We start from the raw sequence: 17,763 nt of genomic DNA, 5'->3' as shown, positions 1-17,763 counted from the left end.
CTTAGTACTCTACCTTGTATTTTGTATGTAGTCAGTAAATTAACTTGAAATATACAGTGAGGTTCTTAGCTTAAAAGCTATTACCAAAGGCCCTGTCAACCCAGATTTGACAAATATAAAAATTCATTTGTAGTACGTGCTTTGCTTTTTAGATATAGTTGTGTTCTGACAAAGAGCTTAGATAATCTGTTCTCTAAGTCCCCAACACATTTTAGTTTTTTAAATTGCCAGTAAAAACTTTTGTTCAAAAGCAATATATACACAAATTTTAGCTCAGCCTTATATTTTCATTAGCACATATTTTGAGTGAGCTATATCTAAATTATCAAGTGGGGGCGCCTGGGTGGCTCAGTTGGTTAAGTGTCTGCCTTTGGCTCAGGTCATGATCCTAGAGTCCAGGGATCAGGTCCTGCATCTGGCTCCCCACTAGGTGGGGAGTCTGCTTCTTCCTCTGCTCCTTCCCAGCTCATGCTACTGCTCTCATCCTCTCTCTCTCATTCTCGCTCTCTCTCAAATAAATAAATAAAGTCCTTAAAAGAATATCAAGTGGATCTGTTTGGTATCAATAATTACTAAAGGATTATGAGTATTCCCAAAAAGGGGGTTAATCAATGTTTTATCTGGAATCAAAGAGTAGTCATGAATACCCTATTATACCAAGTCTTCTCTTATTTTTCCTGGATGGTAATATGAAGATTTAATCCACAAAGAAAAGTGATCCCCATATTCTATCAAGTTTTACTTCTGCTAGACTTTCAATTATGTAATACTATAATGAAATGATAAAAATGTCAAGCTTAACATATTTTAGCTTATGATGACCATGTTCAACAGAGTTCCCTGGATGCAAATCTTTCCGCAAAGCATTTTGATACAGCGTTTTCAATTGGCAAAATTGAAACCAAAGACTTAAGAGGTATGTAAGGCAAATGGGATAACACTGAATCATGTTCCATTATTTTTTAAATGGCATTTTTATGCCAACACGAACAGAAATGTAGCCATTATGTTTGCAGTTACACTTCTGACTGTAACATTATGCCATTTCCACCATCTTACTGGGAAAATGGTACTGAAAAAAGAAATCTTTTGAACAAATAGATTGAAAGAAACTGTGTGAGCCCAAAAACAACTACAAGATTTTTTATCTTCAAGGAATGTAATATTTGTCCATTGAAAATTCCACAGAATATAATAGTTTTTAAAGGAAAGAAAGAGGATTGGGGGATTAAAGAAACAAAGTGAAATAATTTTAAAATATTCTTATGGTAAAAAAATAAAATATTCTTAATTATTATTATTATCTAAAATAATAAATATTTAATCAATAAAATATTCTTAATTATTATTATTATCTAAAATATTCTTAAAAATTATTTAATTTTTAAAAATTTATTTATTCATGAGACACACACACACACACACACACAGAGAGAGAGAGAGAGAGAGAGAGAGAGAGAGAGGCAGAGACATAGGCAGAAGGAGAACCAGGTCCATGCAGGGAGCCCGATGCTGGCCTCGGATCCTGGGACTCCAGGATCATGCCCTCGGCCAAAGGCAGGCAGGCACTAAACTGCTGAGCCACCGAGGGATCCCCTATGGTTATATATCTTAACAGTAAGTTATATATATATAACTTACATGTTTACCTCAGACCTCTATATTCCTATCTGTAGGAAAAGAGGAAAAGTCTATTTAAGGGGACTTAACTAATGACAACACATTTCTAAAATGGGCTTAAAATCTCTCCAAAGTGCTGAGGGATAACTGTTAAATAGTTAGAAACAATCATACTCTGACCACTTCTTTGAATTACAAATTTATGTATATACTTGCTTTTTCACTGAATGAGCACAACCAATTTAAAAAACAGATAGCACAGTTGCATTTCAAAGTGGCAAATAATAAAGTGCCTGCAAAAGTGCTCTAATTGTCATCCACAAACATCTACATGCAAGCAGCACTGGGGTAGAATGTTTCAGAGCAACAAATAGTGTTTGCTAGCAGAACAACATGGTGACAAAATTTAGAAAAGTAAAAGAACATGTCTCATGGAAACCCAACAAAAAAATCCCCATTATCATTTGATTTATATAGAAACACATTGACATCTAAATCCAGAAAATAATTTCGTAATGCATACTCAGACTTGCAGTAAATACTGTGACTGAAAAATGGGCCATGAAGGGAATGGCTGAGAGATGGTTACCATGAAAATGACCTAATTAAAATTTAAAAGGAAAAAATCATGACAGAAACTGGTATGCAGATGTTAGAGAATAGTTTGGAGAGAGAACAGAGCCTGAAGAAGGGAAGAGACATCAATTACAATGGAACAAGACAGGTGGTTATAAACAAAAGTGATCCTGGAACTCAGAAGAATAAAATGGGCGTTGAAGTAAATAAATAAATAAGTAAATAAATAAATATGTGTATAATAAATATAAAATTCATTTATAATGTGACTTAGGTAAATTTTAATTTTCCATATGTTATAGTTAAAACTTTGCCACAACTATCTCACAATATTGTGAGGCTCAAATATAAGTTGTGAAAGTGCTACATCAACTCTAAAATACTATACTCAAGTAAGACAGACAATATTTACTAAAAATGCAAATGAAACCTCTCATTCCAACTCAGGGAGAAGGCAAGCAATGAGTTCTCTGAGACACAGAGGGAGAAAATTTCACCCTGATCCATTCCCAGATTATCTTGGAATCACAGGCTCTATATATTCACTCTACGGGCCAGCTTTGAATGCAGAGCAAATATACTATATACTATATAATTCAGACTAAGAGACTTGTGGCCAATGTTACACAAGAAATGTATGGAGAAAAATCCTTCTTCTTTGTGGAAGAAAGAGATTCCCTTCCCACTACTTAAACTTCATAAACGTTTATTGCCTGCATAAATGTTATAGTGAAATATGCTAATTTCTCCTCTTTGAGGAAGGAATTAGAGGGGTAGGAAAGAAGATAAAGAGTCGCTAAAACATGCCAAAACCCATAACATTCTCCCCAAAAAACTAACTCCTGGGATAGAAAAATAAGTCTATGATGCACCAGGTATGTGTACATTATAATGACCATTTTACAGCTACGGAACTGAAGCCTACTGATGCTACCTACATGACTTATTTAAGGCCACTTATCCAACACCACAATAAAACGATTTCTGGGTTTTTATCATATCAAAGCTCTGGCATTTTCCAAATACAGCCTTCCATTGGGAAAAAAAGCAAGAAGAATAAGGAGGTAAATAGAACTAAACCATATTTTTAGTTTTCTTTCTTAAAGATCTATCATGAAATTTTAGAAATATTTAACATTCTGTAAAATTTCCATTAAAATTTTAAAGTTAAACACCATTTCCACAATCTCTGATCATTAACTCTCAATGCATTTTCATTACATTAGAAGCACATGCAATAGTAAATCATGTAAAGACGATTTCCTAAAATTTTCAAGAAAGAACACAAAATCATTAAATACAGAGTTAAAAAGACCTTAGAAACAATCAATTCAAACCACCTCATTTTATAAATAAGGAAATTAAGGCTCAGATAGATTAAGTGACTTGCTCAGGGTCACACAACTCGACAGTTCCAGAGTCAAGATCATAATTTAAATCTCCAGACTTGTAGCCCAGGGCTTTGTTCTTTTTCAAACCTATAAGAAATGACTACTGGATTTAAACATTTAGTCCAGAATATCCTTAAAATGGAGTGTAATTCACAAGAATAAGCCACGTGGCAAGGAATTAATAGTTAGTTCATACCAAAAATGAGCTGCCAGTCACCGTGATAAGATCTGTTTCTTTCTGAGAACCATGGTTTCCTGCTGCACTGGGGAATCCAAACTGGGTCTCTTCCTCCTGTCCAAAGAAGTCAGAGTCAGGATGTACGTTCCATTCTGCTTTGGTTGGCGTCAGTAGTTCTGAGACACTGTTTTCACAAAGGGTGCTTGAAGGAGTCAGAGCATCTGTGTCCACTGTAAGCTTACTGCTGGGGGTCAAAGCCTGGGGCTCTTGACTCGAGTTTTTCATAGCCAAAGAGCCCAGAGATACCAATGGCCCCACACTTAGACTTGAGACATCATCCATATCTAAGGGACTCTGCTGAAAACCAGAGGCTGTCGTTCCAAAAAAGAGAGAGGTATCCAGACTCTGAGGAAGGTCACTGATGGCCATCAAGGCCCGAGGGTCCACAGCCTGCCCTAATGAATTATTATTATTAGCAGGGAGGCTCCCTGCCAGAGTTGAACTCACAGAAGCCACATCAATAGTCAAGATTCCAGAGTTTGCCAATGCTGTGTCCAGCACTGCAGCGGAGCTACTGCCAGGCACATCAGAGGAGAGAGACACTAGCTCTGCATCACTGAGGTCATTCTGTCCCTGGCTGGTAAGTTCACTGCTGGGCGTAAGAGAATTTGCAGCTTCTAGCTGAGCTAAGAGATCCTGGCCAAGGTTGTGCCTTTTGGCCAAGTGGGTCTTCATGCTGTGCTTGGATGTGAAGAGCTTATTACAAGTAGAGACTGGGCAGCGGCTTTTCCAGGTGTCCACGTCCTGCAAGTGTTTCTTGGAGTGAATGTAGAGACTACTGCGAGCAGAGAACCTGGCACAGCAGCCTTCCACAGGGCACACAAAAGGCTTTGTGCCCAGGTGGGTTATGCTGTGGCCTTTCAGATGCTCAGCCCTTGTGAAAGATTTCCCACAGCCTTCCACAGGGCACATGAACCTCCGGTCATCCTCGTGCTTCCTTTTGTGCCTCAAGAGTTTGGACATGCTGGTGAAGTTCCAGCCACAGCCGTCAAAGTCACAAAGGAAAGGTCTCTCACCTGTGTGGCTCCGCAGGTGAATTTTCAGGCGACAAGCCTTGTCGTACTGTTTGCTACAGCCTGGAAAAGAGCAGGAAAAGAGTTCCTGTTCCCTGAAATGGGCACGGTTATGGGAAAACAGGGCACTCACTGTGATAAACGTCTTCTTGCAGCCGGAAAATGCGCACTGGTATGGCCTCTCAGGTTCGAAATGGCTGCGCTGGTGGGCGCTGAGTTTGGCCTGAGTGGGGAAGCTCTCCTCGCACACCTCGCATTTGAACGAGTTCTCCTGCTCATGGCCCTTCATGTGCGCCTTGAGGTTATACACCGTGGTGAAGCTCTTGCCACAGCCCTCCGCAGGGCAACCAAAGGGCCGCAGTTTGTCGTGCGACTGCAGGTGCCTCTTGAGCTTGTAGGAGGTGGTGAAAGTCCATCCACAGCCGCCCAGGGGGCACTTGAAGGGCCGTTGGCCCTGGCTGCTGCTGTGAGTCAGCAGGTGCACCTTCAGCTGGTGCTTCTTGGCAAAGGTCTGTCCGCACTGCGCCTCGGGACACAGGTACAGCACCACGCCCGGGCCCGGGCCCAGCGGCCTGCGGGGACTCTCGGCTGCGGCCCGGCCCTCTGCCTCCTCCTCAGGCGCTGGGGCCGGCGCCGGTTCAGCCGGCTCGGCCAGCAGGAGGTCGGGCGGCAGCTCAGGGCAGTCGTTGGGCTGCGCGGCGTGCGGGACCCCCGCTTGCGGAGCCATCAGACCCCCAGGCTGAGGGGCAGGCGCGACCTCAGGCTCCCAGGCTGGCGGCGGGGGTGTGGCCAGGGTGAGGACACCGTTCTCGAAGCGCAAGAGTAGGTTTTGGTTGTGAATGGTGACGGTGCCCGTGAAGGCCGCAGCGGGTGCCAGACTTGGGGCGGGGATCGGGTTCTGGGCCGGGGCTGGGGCGGGGACTGCAGACAGGCAGCGGGGGCCTAGCGCCTGGCGGCCCGCGGGATTCGCGCCACTCTCACCCTGCTGCAGCTGTGGGACCGACTCGGCCTCCTCCCTCCATACAGGCCCTGCGGCCTGGCCATCGCCCGCGGTCTCCACATCGCCACCCACCGGGTCCAGCAGCACCAGGAAGAAGTCATCGCTGTCGCCGCCACTAGCATAATCCGACCTGGGCGCCATCGGGCTCAGGCCCGGGCCCCGTGAGGCCGCGCGGGCCTCCTCGCGCCGCCTCCCGGACCCGCCATCTTGGGGGCCCCGGAGCAGCAGGAGGCGGCGCGCGGGGACCTGGCCAGCCCGCGGGTCAGGGCCGCCGTGGAACCGGCTGCCGCCCGCGGGGCTGCCAGCACCACCGCTCTGTCGTGTCCCTCGAGGCGGGAGCAGCCTTGGGCTTTCCATCTCCGAGTCGGTGAGGCTCGGCTGGAACCAGAGCCGCGGAGGAGGCGCGACCCCGCCCCCTGCCGCGGGCCCGAACACGTTCCTGAAAGGAAAAAAAAAAATGTGCAATGCGCAGAAACTGGCCCTATCAGATATTAAAACGTGTTTAACGACACAGTGATTTAAATATTCTGGTACTGGATCTCTGGAACAGAATAGAAAGCCCAGAGGCAGAGCCTCGTATGCACAAGTAAGTTCTACATCCAGTATTTGTAGGAAATCAAGGATGTCTTCCCAGATGGTGGGGAAATGAAAGTTCATTCGGTACATTTAACCTAGCAATCTATCTGCTAAATGCAACTTAAACCTCTGTGTCATTATATATACCAAAATAAACACTCCCACTCCCTCCCAGTGCTAAGTATGGTGCTTTTAAAAAAATTGTTTGCTGGTTGGCTGCCTGGCTGGCTGGCTGGATTTATCAATCCAGTGAGAGAAAATTCCTGGAACAATAACACTTTGTGTCAACATCAAAGTACCATAATGCTAGCAAATGCTAATGAAAATGATGTCCTTTTCTTTTTTATTTATTTATTTTTTATTTTTTTCTGGATAGCTTCCATATCCAGAACTGTCTTGAAAAAGGTCCTCAGGAAAATTTGTCTTACAGTTCGTTTTTTTTTTTTGGCTTGCTGATGCAGAAATTAGAATGAGTAAGAGGTGAGGCCAAAACAGATTTCCACTGTTCAGCCTAGAAGTGCAAAGCTTGGAAGATGAAACAATTTATACTGAATCCTGGAAAACCCAACCCACTCCTGGGTCCTTCCAAGACAGTGCCCAACCTAAACCAACTCTTTGCCATTACATCATGGTAAATCTCATGTCCAATCCCACAGCATTCCTCAGAACATTCCTCAGTTAATGATAGATTCTCCAGCACATGGAGGTCTCTGGACAGAGTACCAGTTAAACGAGGTAAGATTAAACCCTAAGTCACTGTGATGGACTCTACTGAGAAAAATGCACATATGACCATGTTCAATAGTCCTGGTGTACCTGCTTGCATTTCAGCGTGGTGGCCCAATCTCATTGTAATGGATTTGGCCTGTGATGCCTTACTGATTGTATTAATGATGAGGATGATTTTCCGACTTGTCTGTCATCTGTGATTTGGGAAATGATACCAATAAATGGTGAAATATCTAGCAAGGGAAAGGCTTAGAGTGATGACTAAATTATTGGATACATATAGTTTAAATAATCCCCACTTCCCCCTTTTTAATGATAATGGACACTTGCTGATCTCTTGATAGGAAGAACAATTTTATTATCCCTAACATTTGAAACCTCGTCAAAATTTTTACTTCACATATTTTCCTTCTGTTACATTTTTAAAGGAAGCCATTTTTTAAATCTGAGATATAGAGGAGTGCATAAAACATATCTGCCAGATTTAGATAACTTATAAAAATAAAAACCTAATAAAGTCATTTTTGAAAAAGGCTCCTTGCTCAACTGGGAGACTGCTTCTGTCTCTCTCACTCTCTGCCCCTCTGTCCTGCTCATGTGCACTCTCACCATTTCTCACTCAAATGAATAAATAAAATCCTTAAAACAAAAACAAAACAAACAAAATAAAACAAGGAAAACAACCAAACACCCATGTATCTAGGATCAAGATCAAGAAACAGACCATTGCCAGCTTTCCTGGATACCGACAGTATTCCTCTCAATCACAACCCGTGCCCTTCCTTATAGATAAAGTTATTATCCCGACATTGCGATAATCATTTCAGTGCTTTCTTTATAGCTTTACCATTTTTTGTACACATTCCTAAATAATATAGTTTATACTAAGTTATATAAATTGAATTGCATGCTTCCTTTGATCGCTTGTTTCTCTCACACCGTATCATGTAATACATGTGATTTGATAGACTCATCCAAGTTGTTCAAGATAGTTGTAAATCCTTTATCCCCATTGTTGACTAGCATTCCAGTGTATAGTTTTAGTGAAGTGATTATGATATAATTATACAGTTCTACAGTGGATGGACACTAGAGTTGTTTCTAGTTTTGTTTGTTTGTTTGTTTGTTTCTAGTTTTTAACTACTATGAACAATGTTGCAGTAAACATTCCTGGAAATTTCCCATGGAACACATGTGTAAAAGTCTCTTGGGTATACCTCCAAAACCACATTCACTTGGCTATAGGGTATGAATATCTTCAGCTTTTCGAGATGACGCCAAATTGGTTTCTGTAGTAGTGGTGCCAATTTACCATTTCACAAGTAGCATAGAGTTTTTGCTGCTAGACATCTTCACCTACATGTAAGATTGCCAAAACTTTTTTTTTCTTTTTTTCTTTTTTTTTTACTATTACTGTTCAGCTTTGGCATATTCTTATGTTTATGAGTCTTTGGATTTTCTCTCCTGTGAAAGAACTCTTCAAGTTTAACTCTGTCAGCCATTCTTCTATTTTCCGTCTTCACTTACTCATTTATTGAGTTCTTTATGTATTTTAAATACTAGTCCTTCGATTATATGTTTGGCCAAAATATTCCCTTGCTCTGCTGCTTGCATTTTCACTTTCTTTATGCTATGCTTTGTGAACAGATGTTATACAGTCAAATTATCATTCTTTTCTTTATTATTAGTGCTTATCTGTTTAAGAAGTCTGTCCCTTCCTTGGGGCTGTGAACATATCCTCTGTATTGTCTTCTAAAATAGTCATGGTTTTGTCTTTCACAGTTATGTGTTAATCCCCCCACAAGTGATGCTTTTGTATGGTGTTGAGTAGGGTTCTATTCCCCACCCACCCCTGCCTTTGGATATCTGATTGTCTCAGTGAACCACGTTTGAAAAGTCTGCTCTTTTCCAAATTATTTACAGCAACACACGTATCATAAATCACTATGTATTCTGGGGCTGAGAGAGAGTACTCAAGGATAGACCAATTTGGAGTGGGGAATCCCTTCTCCAAGGCTGGAATTCACACCTCATTGGAGAAAGTATAGGAGAAACTGTTGGATGGCAGAGAAATTTGCTGGTTTGTGGGAACTAGAGCTGGTTTTCAGAACCAGAGCTGGTCTACAGTTACAGGGTAAGCAGGACACAACCCTATGGAACACATCAATGTGGACAAGCCACAACTAGTGGCCTTGTGTTTGGGCATGTAGTAGGAATAGGGATGCTGGTGGAGTTAGAGGCCTGGAGCTAAAAATGTCCTGCATGTAGAATCAGAAGGGCCTTGGTGTTGGGAGGGCTGTAGCACTGGGAGAACTAGAGAGGATAAACCTGTTGTTGGACAGAAGGTAAGGGGGGCAGAGTGGGGAGCAGTAGAGAAAGTAAGCAGAGAGAATCAGTGGGCAGGTGGTTTAGAGCACAGGATGTCTCTATGAAGAAAGTCATAGAAAGCTGATCGCCAGGCCACACCAGGATTGCACATTCAATGAGGAGAGTTGTTCTCGTCTCCTGCCTGGGGCAGAGCACTGAGAATATCCTCATACCCATGCCTCTAAGAACCGGAAATAAGAGGGGAGGCATTTCCTTCAATCTCCCTCCAGTGTCTTCTACTGAGAAAATATAACATTGTGTCACTTTGAAGGAGAGACACCTAAAAATTTTGTCTATTATCAGAAAGCATGTTTTGAAGGGTGAATTTAGAGTGGAGAAGCACTACATTAATAATTGGCTTCGTGTACTTTATCAGTTTAAGGGATTCACTTCTATTCTTAGTGTGCATGAATAGCAGACACCCTACCTGCCAGGGTTATTGTTAGCTCACCCAAGGAATAGTATCATCCTGTTATTTCTCTGGTAAATTAATGATTAAAGAAGTAGGACTGGCCACTGCAGAAGCCTTAATAGACTACTTAGGATTCTTGGTGGACCTAAGGTTCCCTGGCCTGAACTGAGTTTTGCTGCAAAACCCAGGCTCTGGCACAAAGGGTTATCATGAGGCTAGGGCAGAGAGCCTGTGAGCCCTGCATTCTAGTCCTACCCAGGGCTTGTCTGCTCCACCTGCAAGGAGATCCTTGGCATATGGTGAGATTGTCTCTCTCACTATAGTGTTGTCCTTGAGAATAGAGTACTTTATACCCTAAATGCTACTCTGCATTCCTGGCAGCCACACCTAACTAAACAGGAAGAAAAGATGCTTGGATTTCATTTAAAATCATGCCCCCCCAAAAATAAAATAAAATAAAATAAAATAAAATAAAATAAAATAAAATAAAAAAATAAATAAATAAAAAAAATAAAATCATGCCCAGCAGAGCCCCAGCCATGGAGGAGCAGGGCATAAGATTCCTTTGTTATACTTACAAAACGTATATAGTTACCATTTTTGGAAATGTGTGTGGTTTCTTTATACTTATCTCAACCGGTTTTAGGCTCTAAAGTGGACAAAAGTTGTTGGGAGAAAATGGCACATATTTTTGCCATTGATAAGTGGCAAGCGGTCCATTCTGTAGCGATTGGCTTGTAACTTATATTGAGAAGAGACATTTTCACTAAAACAAAACCAAACCAAACCTTTTTCTTTCTGTGGGCCTATATTTAATAGAATAAGATACCACTAGTCAGGAGGAAAATATTGTAAAAATTTCTCATTCTTGTACTCTTATACTGTCTTCCTAGTATTACCAGTGTATTAAGCATATTCACCTCTTGGGCTCAGAAACCACACAAAACAAATCAGCCCACACCTTTCTTTTCACACAGATGACTGAATTGGCTTCTTATTGCAGGCACCCTCAGACCTTGTACATGAGGACTTGTGTATGAACAGGGAGTTTGTCCTGTAAATGCTGCTTGGACCTGCTGCCTGGTCCAGCTCTCATAACTGCCACTGTGGTAATGGTGAGATACAAATGTGAAATGTGAAACTTTTAAAGTTTGATACGGTGTTATATTAGTTTTAGCTGTAAAATATAGTGATTCAACAATTCCATACATTACCCATTGCTCATTAAGACAAGTGCACTCCTTAATCCCCATCACTTATTTAACCCATCCCCATACTACCTTCCCACTGGTAATCATCAGTTTGTTCTCTGTGATTAAAGTGTGTTTCTTGATTAGTCTCTCTCTCTCTCTCTCTCTCTCTCTCTCTCTCTCTGTCCGTTTTTTCCCCCTTTGCTCCTTTGTTTTGTTTCTTAAATTCTACATACCAGTGAAATCATATGACCTATTTCACTTATCATTATACGCTCTAGCTCCATCCATGTTGTTACAAATGGCAAGATTTCATTATTTTTCATGGCTGAATAATTCATATGTATATTATATGATGTGATATATATACATATATATCACATCTTTTTTATCCATTCATCATTTGAAGGACACTTGGGCTGCTTCCATAATTTGCCTATTGTAAATAATGTTGCTATAAACATAAGGGTGCAAGTATCCCTTTGAATTAGTGTTTTAGTATTCTTGGGATAAATGCCCAGCAGTGTGATTGCTGGATCATGGGGTAGTTATATTTTTAACTTTGAGATAATCCCTCATACCATTTTCCACAGTGATGTTGAGCATCTTTTCATGTGTCTATTTCCCATCTGGATATCTTCTTTAGAGAAGTGTCTGTTTATGTGTTCTGCCCATTTTTAATTGGATTATTTGATTTTTTGGTGTTGAGTTGTATAAATTCTTTGTATATTCTTGATACTAACCCCTTACCAGATAAGTCATTTGCAAATATCTTCTCCCATTCATTAGGTTGTCTTTCCTTGTTGTGCTGTTCATTTTGATGCGGTCCTAATAGTTTATTTTTCCTTTTGTTTCTCTTGCTTTAGGAGATATACCTAGAAAAATGTTGCTATGGTAGATGTCAGAAAATTTGATGCCTTTACTGGCTACTAGATGTTTCCAGTTTTTGACTATTACAAATAAAACTGCTATGAATATTTATGTGCAAGACTGTGTGGACATATGCTTTCCCTTCTTCTAGATAAAAAGAGCAACAGTATGGTAAGTATATGTTTATCATTTTAAGAAATTGCACAACTGTTTCCAAACATCCATAACCACATATATTCATGTCATGTAGTCATGGAGCCCTAGTAATTTCAGTTTTTTTAATTTGAGCCATTCTAATAGGTGTATTGTGGTATATCATTTTAGTTTTAACTAGCATTTCCCTAATTATAATGTTGAGCATCTTTTCATGTGCTTAACTGCCATCCATTTATCTTATTTGATGAAGAATCTGTTCTAATATTTGCCCATTATAATTGTGTTGTTTGCTTACCACTTATTGACTTTTAAGGGTTCTTTATATATTAAAATTACAAGCCCTGCGATGGTTACATGTTTCACAGATATTTTCTCCCATTCTGTGTCTTAATTTTTACTTTTCTGGTAGTCTCCGTAGTAGAACAAAGTATTTTAATTTAGACGAGGTCCAATTTACTGATTTTGTCTATTATACTTCATATTTTTGGCAACCTATTTAAGATATTTTTACCAAATCCACATTCACTTAAATTTTGTCCTATTTTTTTTCTTATAAAAAAATGTTGTAGTCTTAGCTCTTACATTCAAGTCTAATGTCTTAATTTTTGTATGTTGTGTAAAGTAAGGATTGACCATCATTTATTTTAACCAATTGTGGTAGCATCAGTCCCTGATTACGCTATCTTTTCTCCACTGAATTAACTTTGCAGTTTTGTTGACAATCAGTTGACTATATCCATATGGGTCTATTTCCAGATTCTTCTCCTAAACTGATCGATGTGCCTACCTTTATGCCAATGCCATACTTTTCTCAATGCTATTGCTTTGTAGTAAGTCTTGGAAACTAGCAATGCAAGGCCTACAGCATGGTTATTCTTTTTCAAAATACTTTCAGATATTATAAGTCCTATGCATTTCCATATAAATCTTAGAAATATCTTGTCATCGTTTGGAGACAATTCTTTATAGGTCTTATATTTCTACTTGAATTCTGATTGGAGACATTAAGAGCTTTTGTTCCAAACTATTTTTCAATGTTATTTGCGTTACAAACAGCCTTGGAAGAAAGTAGAGATTGTGTTTCCTTCTGGGACAGAGGGCATACATATGTGCTATGCAGGAACATAAAGATGGTACTACCCTCTGAGGATGTTTACTACATGTCCATTTAAAAAGTCCATTTAAAACAATGGAGTTTCGTACACTATAATGCAAACCCATTGTTTGCATATCATACAACTGCAGTGCTTCTTATCATTAGCCTGAGACTTGGGGACTGAGGCTAACCACTGCAAAGAAGTTCATGCTACCTGCTGTGGAATGACTAATAAACCATCCTTTTTATGTCTGACTTAGGTGTCTTGTATCTTCTTCCAGTATCTATGAAACTGTCAGATCAAATTGTTAGTTTACAAGTTGGGTAAAAACTTACACCTTTCACAGTTCTTGACACACAGTTGCCAAAAAGATATTGTCCAAAGTAAATGCTGACATCTCCGAATCCTATATGTAGTGGATAGACACAACCAGTGCATATTTAAATGTCTTGCTGTCAGAGAGTTACCAGCCAACTTGAGGATATTGCTCTTATGTGACATTGATGATTTTTTGACTCATCAGGAAAGCCAATATTTGTTAGTGTTTGTCTCTTTCAGGCTCCCAATAAACACATATACTACTGAATACAACTCATGCATTATTTCCTTTTCACTGGCTTATATGCTATTTTGGGGCCCAAGAGCCCACAAAAGAGCTTTTATTTTTGTTTTAATTTTGTTTTCACACAAAAGTAACCAGTCATGGGACACCTGGGGAGCTCAGTCACTTAAGCATCTAACTGGCTTTTTTTTTTTTTTTTTAGATTTTATTTATTTATTCATGAGAGACACAGAGAAAGGCAGAGACATAGGCAGAAGGAGAAGCAGACTCGCCATGGGGAGCCCGATGCGGGACTCGATTCCAGGACTCCAGGATGATGCCCTGAACTGAAGGCAGACACTCAAACACTGAGCCACCCAGACGTCGCAAACATCTAACTCTTGATTTCAGCTCAGGTCATGATCTCAGGTTTGCGAGTCCTGAGTTGGGCTTCACGTTCAGCAGGGAGTCTGCTTCTCTCTCTCTCTCTCTCTCTCTCTGCCTCTCCCCCAGCCCATAGTCTCTCTAAAATAAATAAATAAAAAATTTAAAATAAATAAATAAATAAATCTTTTAAAAGACATTACCAATCACACACAACTATTTGTTGCACTTTTTAGGACTTTTTAAAAAATGTATATATTAATATATATATTTTTGGGGTGGGAGAGGCAATTTTATTTTTTAATTTCATGCTTGAAATTCACAAATGTACATGAAGTACTATGTAAACTTTAGGATAGCATTATTTGACTTGAGCAATATCACCTCAATCTAAGTTTAACTGGGGAAATACAATTTGGCCATTCTGCTTTAAAATGTCAAAAAGCCACCAAATTAGAATAGGGTACTTACAATTAGAATTTTTAAATTGAGTCTCCCATACAGATTTGTAAGTTACTGTTGGATTAACTGTTATATTTAGGTAAAACACGTTATCAAGATATTATGGAAGAAATTACATCTTTTGCATTAATGGTCCCCTGGGTTGCACTTGGACTAGTAACAAAAAATATATATACTGACATCATACACTAAACTATATTCATATTATAGATTACAAAAATTATTGAAAGCCAGAATGAATCTTTAAGGTTGGAGGGACCCTTTAATAGTTTAATCTTTGGGCTTAAGAAAGAAAAATTAGTCCCATACTGCATCTCACCTCTCTTAAAAATAGGAAGTGTTTTAGCAGCTTAAAACCTTTAGTTATATAAAACTAATTACACTAGGATTTACTTTGAAATATAGTTTACAACCAGACCAATTATACATACACTGGCACTTTAGCACAAGGGCAAACTTTTAAAAACAAATTATTTTGGACCTTTAAAATCAGGCCATAGTATAAAAACAGAGTCCATGGTCTTACATTCAGCAAATTCATACTAAAATATTCTATTTTGGTAGGATAAATGCCAACAAAACTTTACATATACTACAAGTTTATTACATATATTTACATGGCTCTTTCCTAAGGTACTTAAAACTCTCACATTATACAGCTCCCTACTTCACGTAAGCTTTTCAGGGAATGATTTGAGACCAGATCACTGTCAGAATAGCTTATGCAGTGCTGTAATACAAAAATGTATTTTGAAAGCTACTCAGTGACCACAAAATACTGTTTCTGTAAGAAATGGTTTTGGTGCATTAGTTGGCAGACACCCACTGCATGAAACAAACGGCCATTGGGATATATGGTCTCATCTAAATTAGATAGCCCCTAGTGACCTTTTCCACATTTCACCAGTATAGTTTTACAAAAATGCAACTATTCTCTAAGAAAAACTCACATTTTCTTTTTGGCAGTGCATCGGGTTGTCGTCATATTCCTGGTTTGGGTGTTTCTAGGACTTTAAACTGTTAGATATTCAACTATACTCCAATCCCTGTAGGTCTTTTTTTTTTTTTTTTTTTTTTTTTTTATTTATGATAGTCACAGAGAGAGAGAGAGAGAGAGAGGCAGAGACACAGGCAGAGGGAGAAGCAGGCTCCATGCACCGGGAGCCCGATGTGGGATTCGATCCCGGGTCTCCAGGATCGCGCCCTGGGCCAAAGACAGGCGCCAAACCGCTGCGCCACCCAGGGATCCCAATCCCTGTAGGTCTTAACTGGATGCTTATAATCAGATTCACTAGCTTCCAACAAGTAAATCTACTGATCCACGAAGGATAATCTTAAATTAGTATTTGTGCCCAACAAACAATGGGAAAAGTTGATTACCATTCACCAAATCTAAATTTGACAGGTTTCATTTAAGAGTTACTCAATCGAGAACACAATATCAAGTACAATTATCAATAATTTAGTTATTTCAAGTTGCACTGATACTACCATTACATCACAGTGCACACTACACGTAAAACAGTTAAGATGAAATCTAATAATGTTTTCTACATTAATTAGCAATTTTACACAGATTAATTCCCTAGTGAATCTGGTCTGAAACAACTGACAACTACCCTTAAATATAACTAAATTTAAACAGTAGTATTTTATCTTATTTTATACTTGTACTTTAAGTAAGGTTTTAAGTTGAAATGTCATTATTTCCTTATCAGAAGGATTAAAGGAAACTGGAACCCAGTGGCTTGGTGGTTTAGGAAAAACACTTGGTGATGGTGGCTCACTAAACTTGGCTCCAGCGTAGTTCTGATTAGTTTGAGACTTAAAAAGTAAAGTGGGACTTGATAAGCTAGAGTTCCAGTTTTGATTATTTGGAAAATTTTTGTTCTTCCCCCCGTTTTGCACGGCCTGCCGTGCAGCTGCTGAGGAGGTGTAAGTGTGTCCTCTTTCTTTTTTCTTGTGAACAATCTTCATTTGGGAATTCTGATCCTTGGTCTTCTCTCTGTTAAGCTGTTGCTGGTTCTTACTAACGTTTCTCGACTGAGGGGCTGGAATGTTATACCTCTTTCCACCACCCATCTTCAGCTTCTTTGTCACCTTTCGGTCTGCCTTTCGGATCGCAGGATTTCCACCACCTGTCCCCGTCCTTGCTGCCAAGCCCAGGAGAAGAGATGTTGCTTTCTGCCGGATCCTTTCCTTTGTCTCAATACAGAAGTTTTCATGGGCCGACCCGCCGAGTTCAGCCTAGGAGCTGAGGCCAACATCGGAGTCTCCTCAGCACACAAGCTTGAGAGAAGTCGGGCACCGACGAGCTAGCTGCTGACCACCTCGGCGTCCCGACTCGACCTCCTCCTTACGCCTCTACCGACCCCAAAAATGTATATATTAATATTTATTTACATATTTACAAGTTTACATCTCTATGATATAAAATTTCTTTTAAAAATTGAGAGCCAATAGTCATATACAATATCCAGTCTTTACAGTAGCAATGGTAGAACAGGTACTAACGCTGGTTGTTAGTTGATATTTCTTCCAAAAATAATAGCTTCATCAGAAGGACTACTTCAGGTTAGAATTCCAAAATTTCCTCAAAGATGATGTAATGCTTGAATTGTAAATTAGATGGCATTCATTTCATTATTTAAATTACTTAGTTACTATACATTTGATTTCATCTTGTAGTACCAGTCAGGTGGAGTTGGTTTTGTCTGTTTCTGTGCCACATTTCAGAGAACCTTTTATAAGCAGCAAAAAGACATATACTATTCCTACTAGTACCATGCATGATGTAATCTTAAAACTGTGCCCTGAATTACCATTTGGGACACAGGTTGGTAAAACAAGCAATGATGTCTATTTGGATAATGGATTGCTAATGATACGTTGTATTTCCTGTAAGATCACTTTCCTTCTTAATATACACTTCAGATGAATCAGAGCTATTTTACACAGCGCTGAAGAACAATTCCATGAGTACTTAATAAGGTCTATATGGCTGTTGTAAGATTCCAGGATCCTGCAATGGACTGTAAGGTCTTCAACAGTCAATGTGCAATTTAGTGTTGGATATGGAAGAGACTCAATCATATACAGAATGAACTTGATGTTATCTTTAATGCTTGGAGATTCAATTTC

The 17,763-nt window shown here is 39.7% G+C and overlaps 2 protein-coding genes and 1 long non-coding RNA gene across 3 annotated transcripts; 1 reads left to right on the top strand and 2 right to left on the bottom strand.

Moving 5' to 3' along the window:
- Positions 1-1,506: 1,506 nt before the first annotated feature.
- LOC121483489 (zinc finger X-linked protein ZXDB) lies at positions 1,507-6,332 on the bottom strand. Its single transcript, XM_041742091.1, has one exon. The coding sequence runs from the start codon at positions 6,193-6,195 to the stop codon at positions 3,778-3,780; it is 2,418 nt and encodes an 805-aa protein (XP_041598025.1). The 5' UTR covers positions 6,196-6,332; the 3' UTR covers positions 1,507-3,777.
- Positions 6,333-10,930: 4,598 nt separating this feature from the next.
- LOC121483491 lies at positions 10,931-17,062 on the top strand. Its single transcript, XR_005985738.1, has 3 exons — positions 10,931-11,037; positions 11,979-12,153; positions 16,749-17,062. It is a non-coding gene; the product is annotated as an uncharacterized LOC121483491 (long non-coding RNA).
- LOC121483490 (proline-rich nuclear receptor coactivator 2-like) lies at positions 15,990-16,751 on the bottom strand. The gene has a single exon (XM_041742093.1). It carries the CDS (start codon positions 16,702-16,704, stop codon positions 16,285-16,287), a length of 420 nt encoding a protein of 139 aa, XP_041598027.1. The 5' UTR covers positions 16,705-16,751; the 3' UTR covers positions 15,990-16,284.
- Positions 17,063-17,763: the final 701 nt, after the last annotated feature.

This window comes from Vulpes lagopus, chromosome X (genome assembly GCF_018345385.1).
Source record: "Vulpes lagopus strain Blue_001 chromosome X, ASM1834538v1, whole genome shotgun sequence".
NCBI lineage: Eukaryota > Metazoa > Chordata > Mammalia > Carnivora > Canidae > Vulpes > Vulpes lagopus.
The sequence above is the reverse complement of the archived record's forward strand: the minus strand, read 5'-3'. Positions and strand labels throughout refer to the sequence as shown.

Coding starts and splice junctions, on each gene's coding strand:
- LOC121483490 (XM_041742093.1), bottom strand. CDS start 16,704: ATGGGTGGTGGAAAGAGGTATAACATTCCAGCCCCTCAGTCGAGAAAC.
- LOC121483489 (XM_041742091.1), bottom strand. CDS start 6,195: ATGGAAAGCCCAAGGCTGCTCCCGCCTCGAGGGACACGACAGAGCGGT.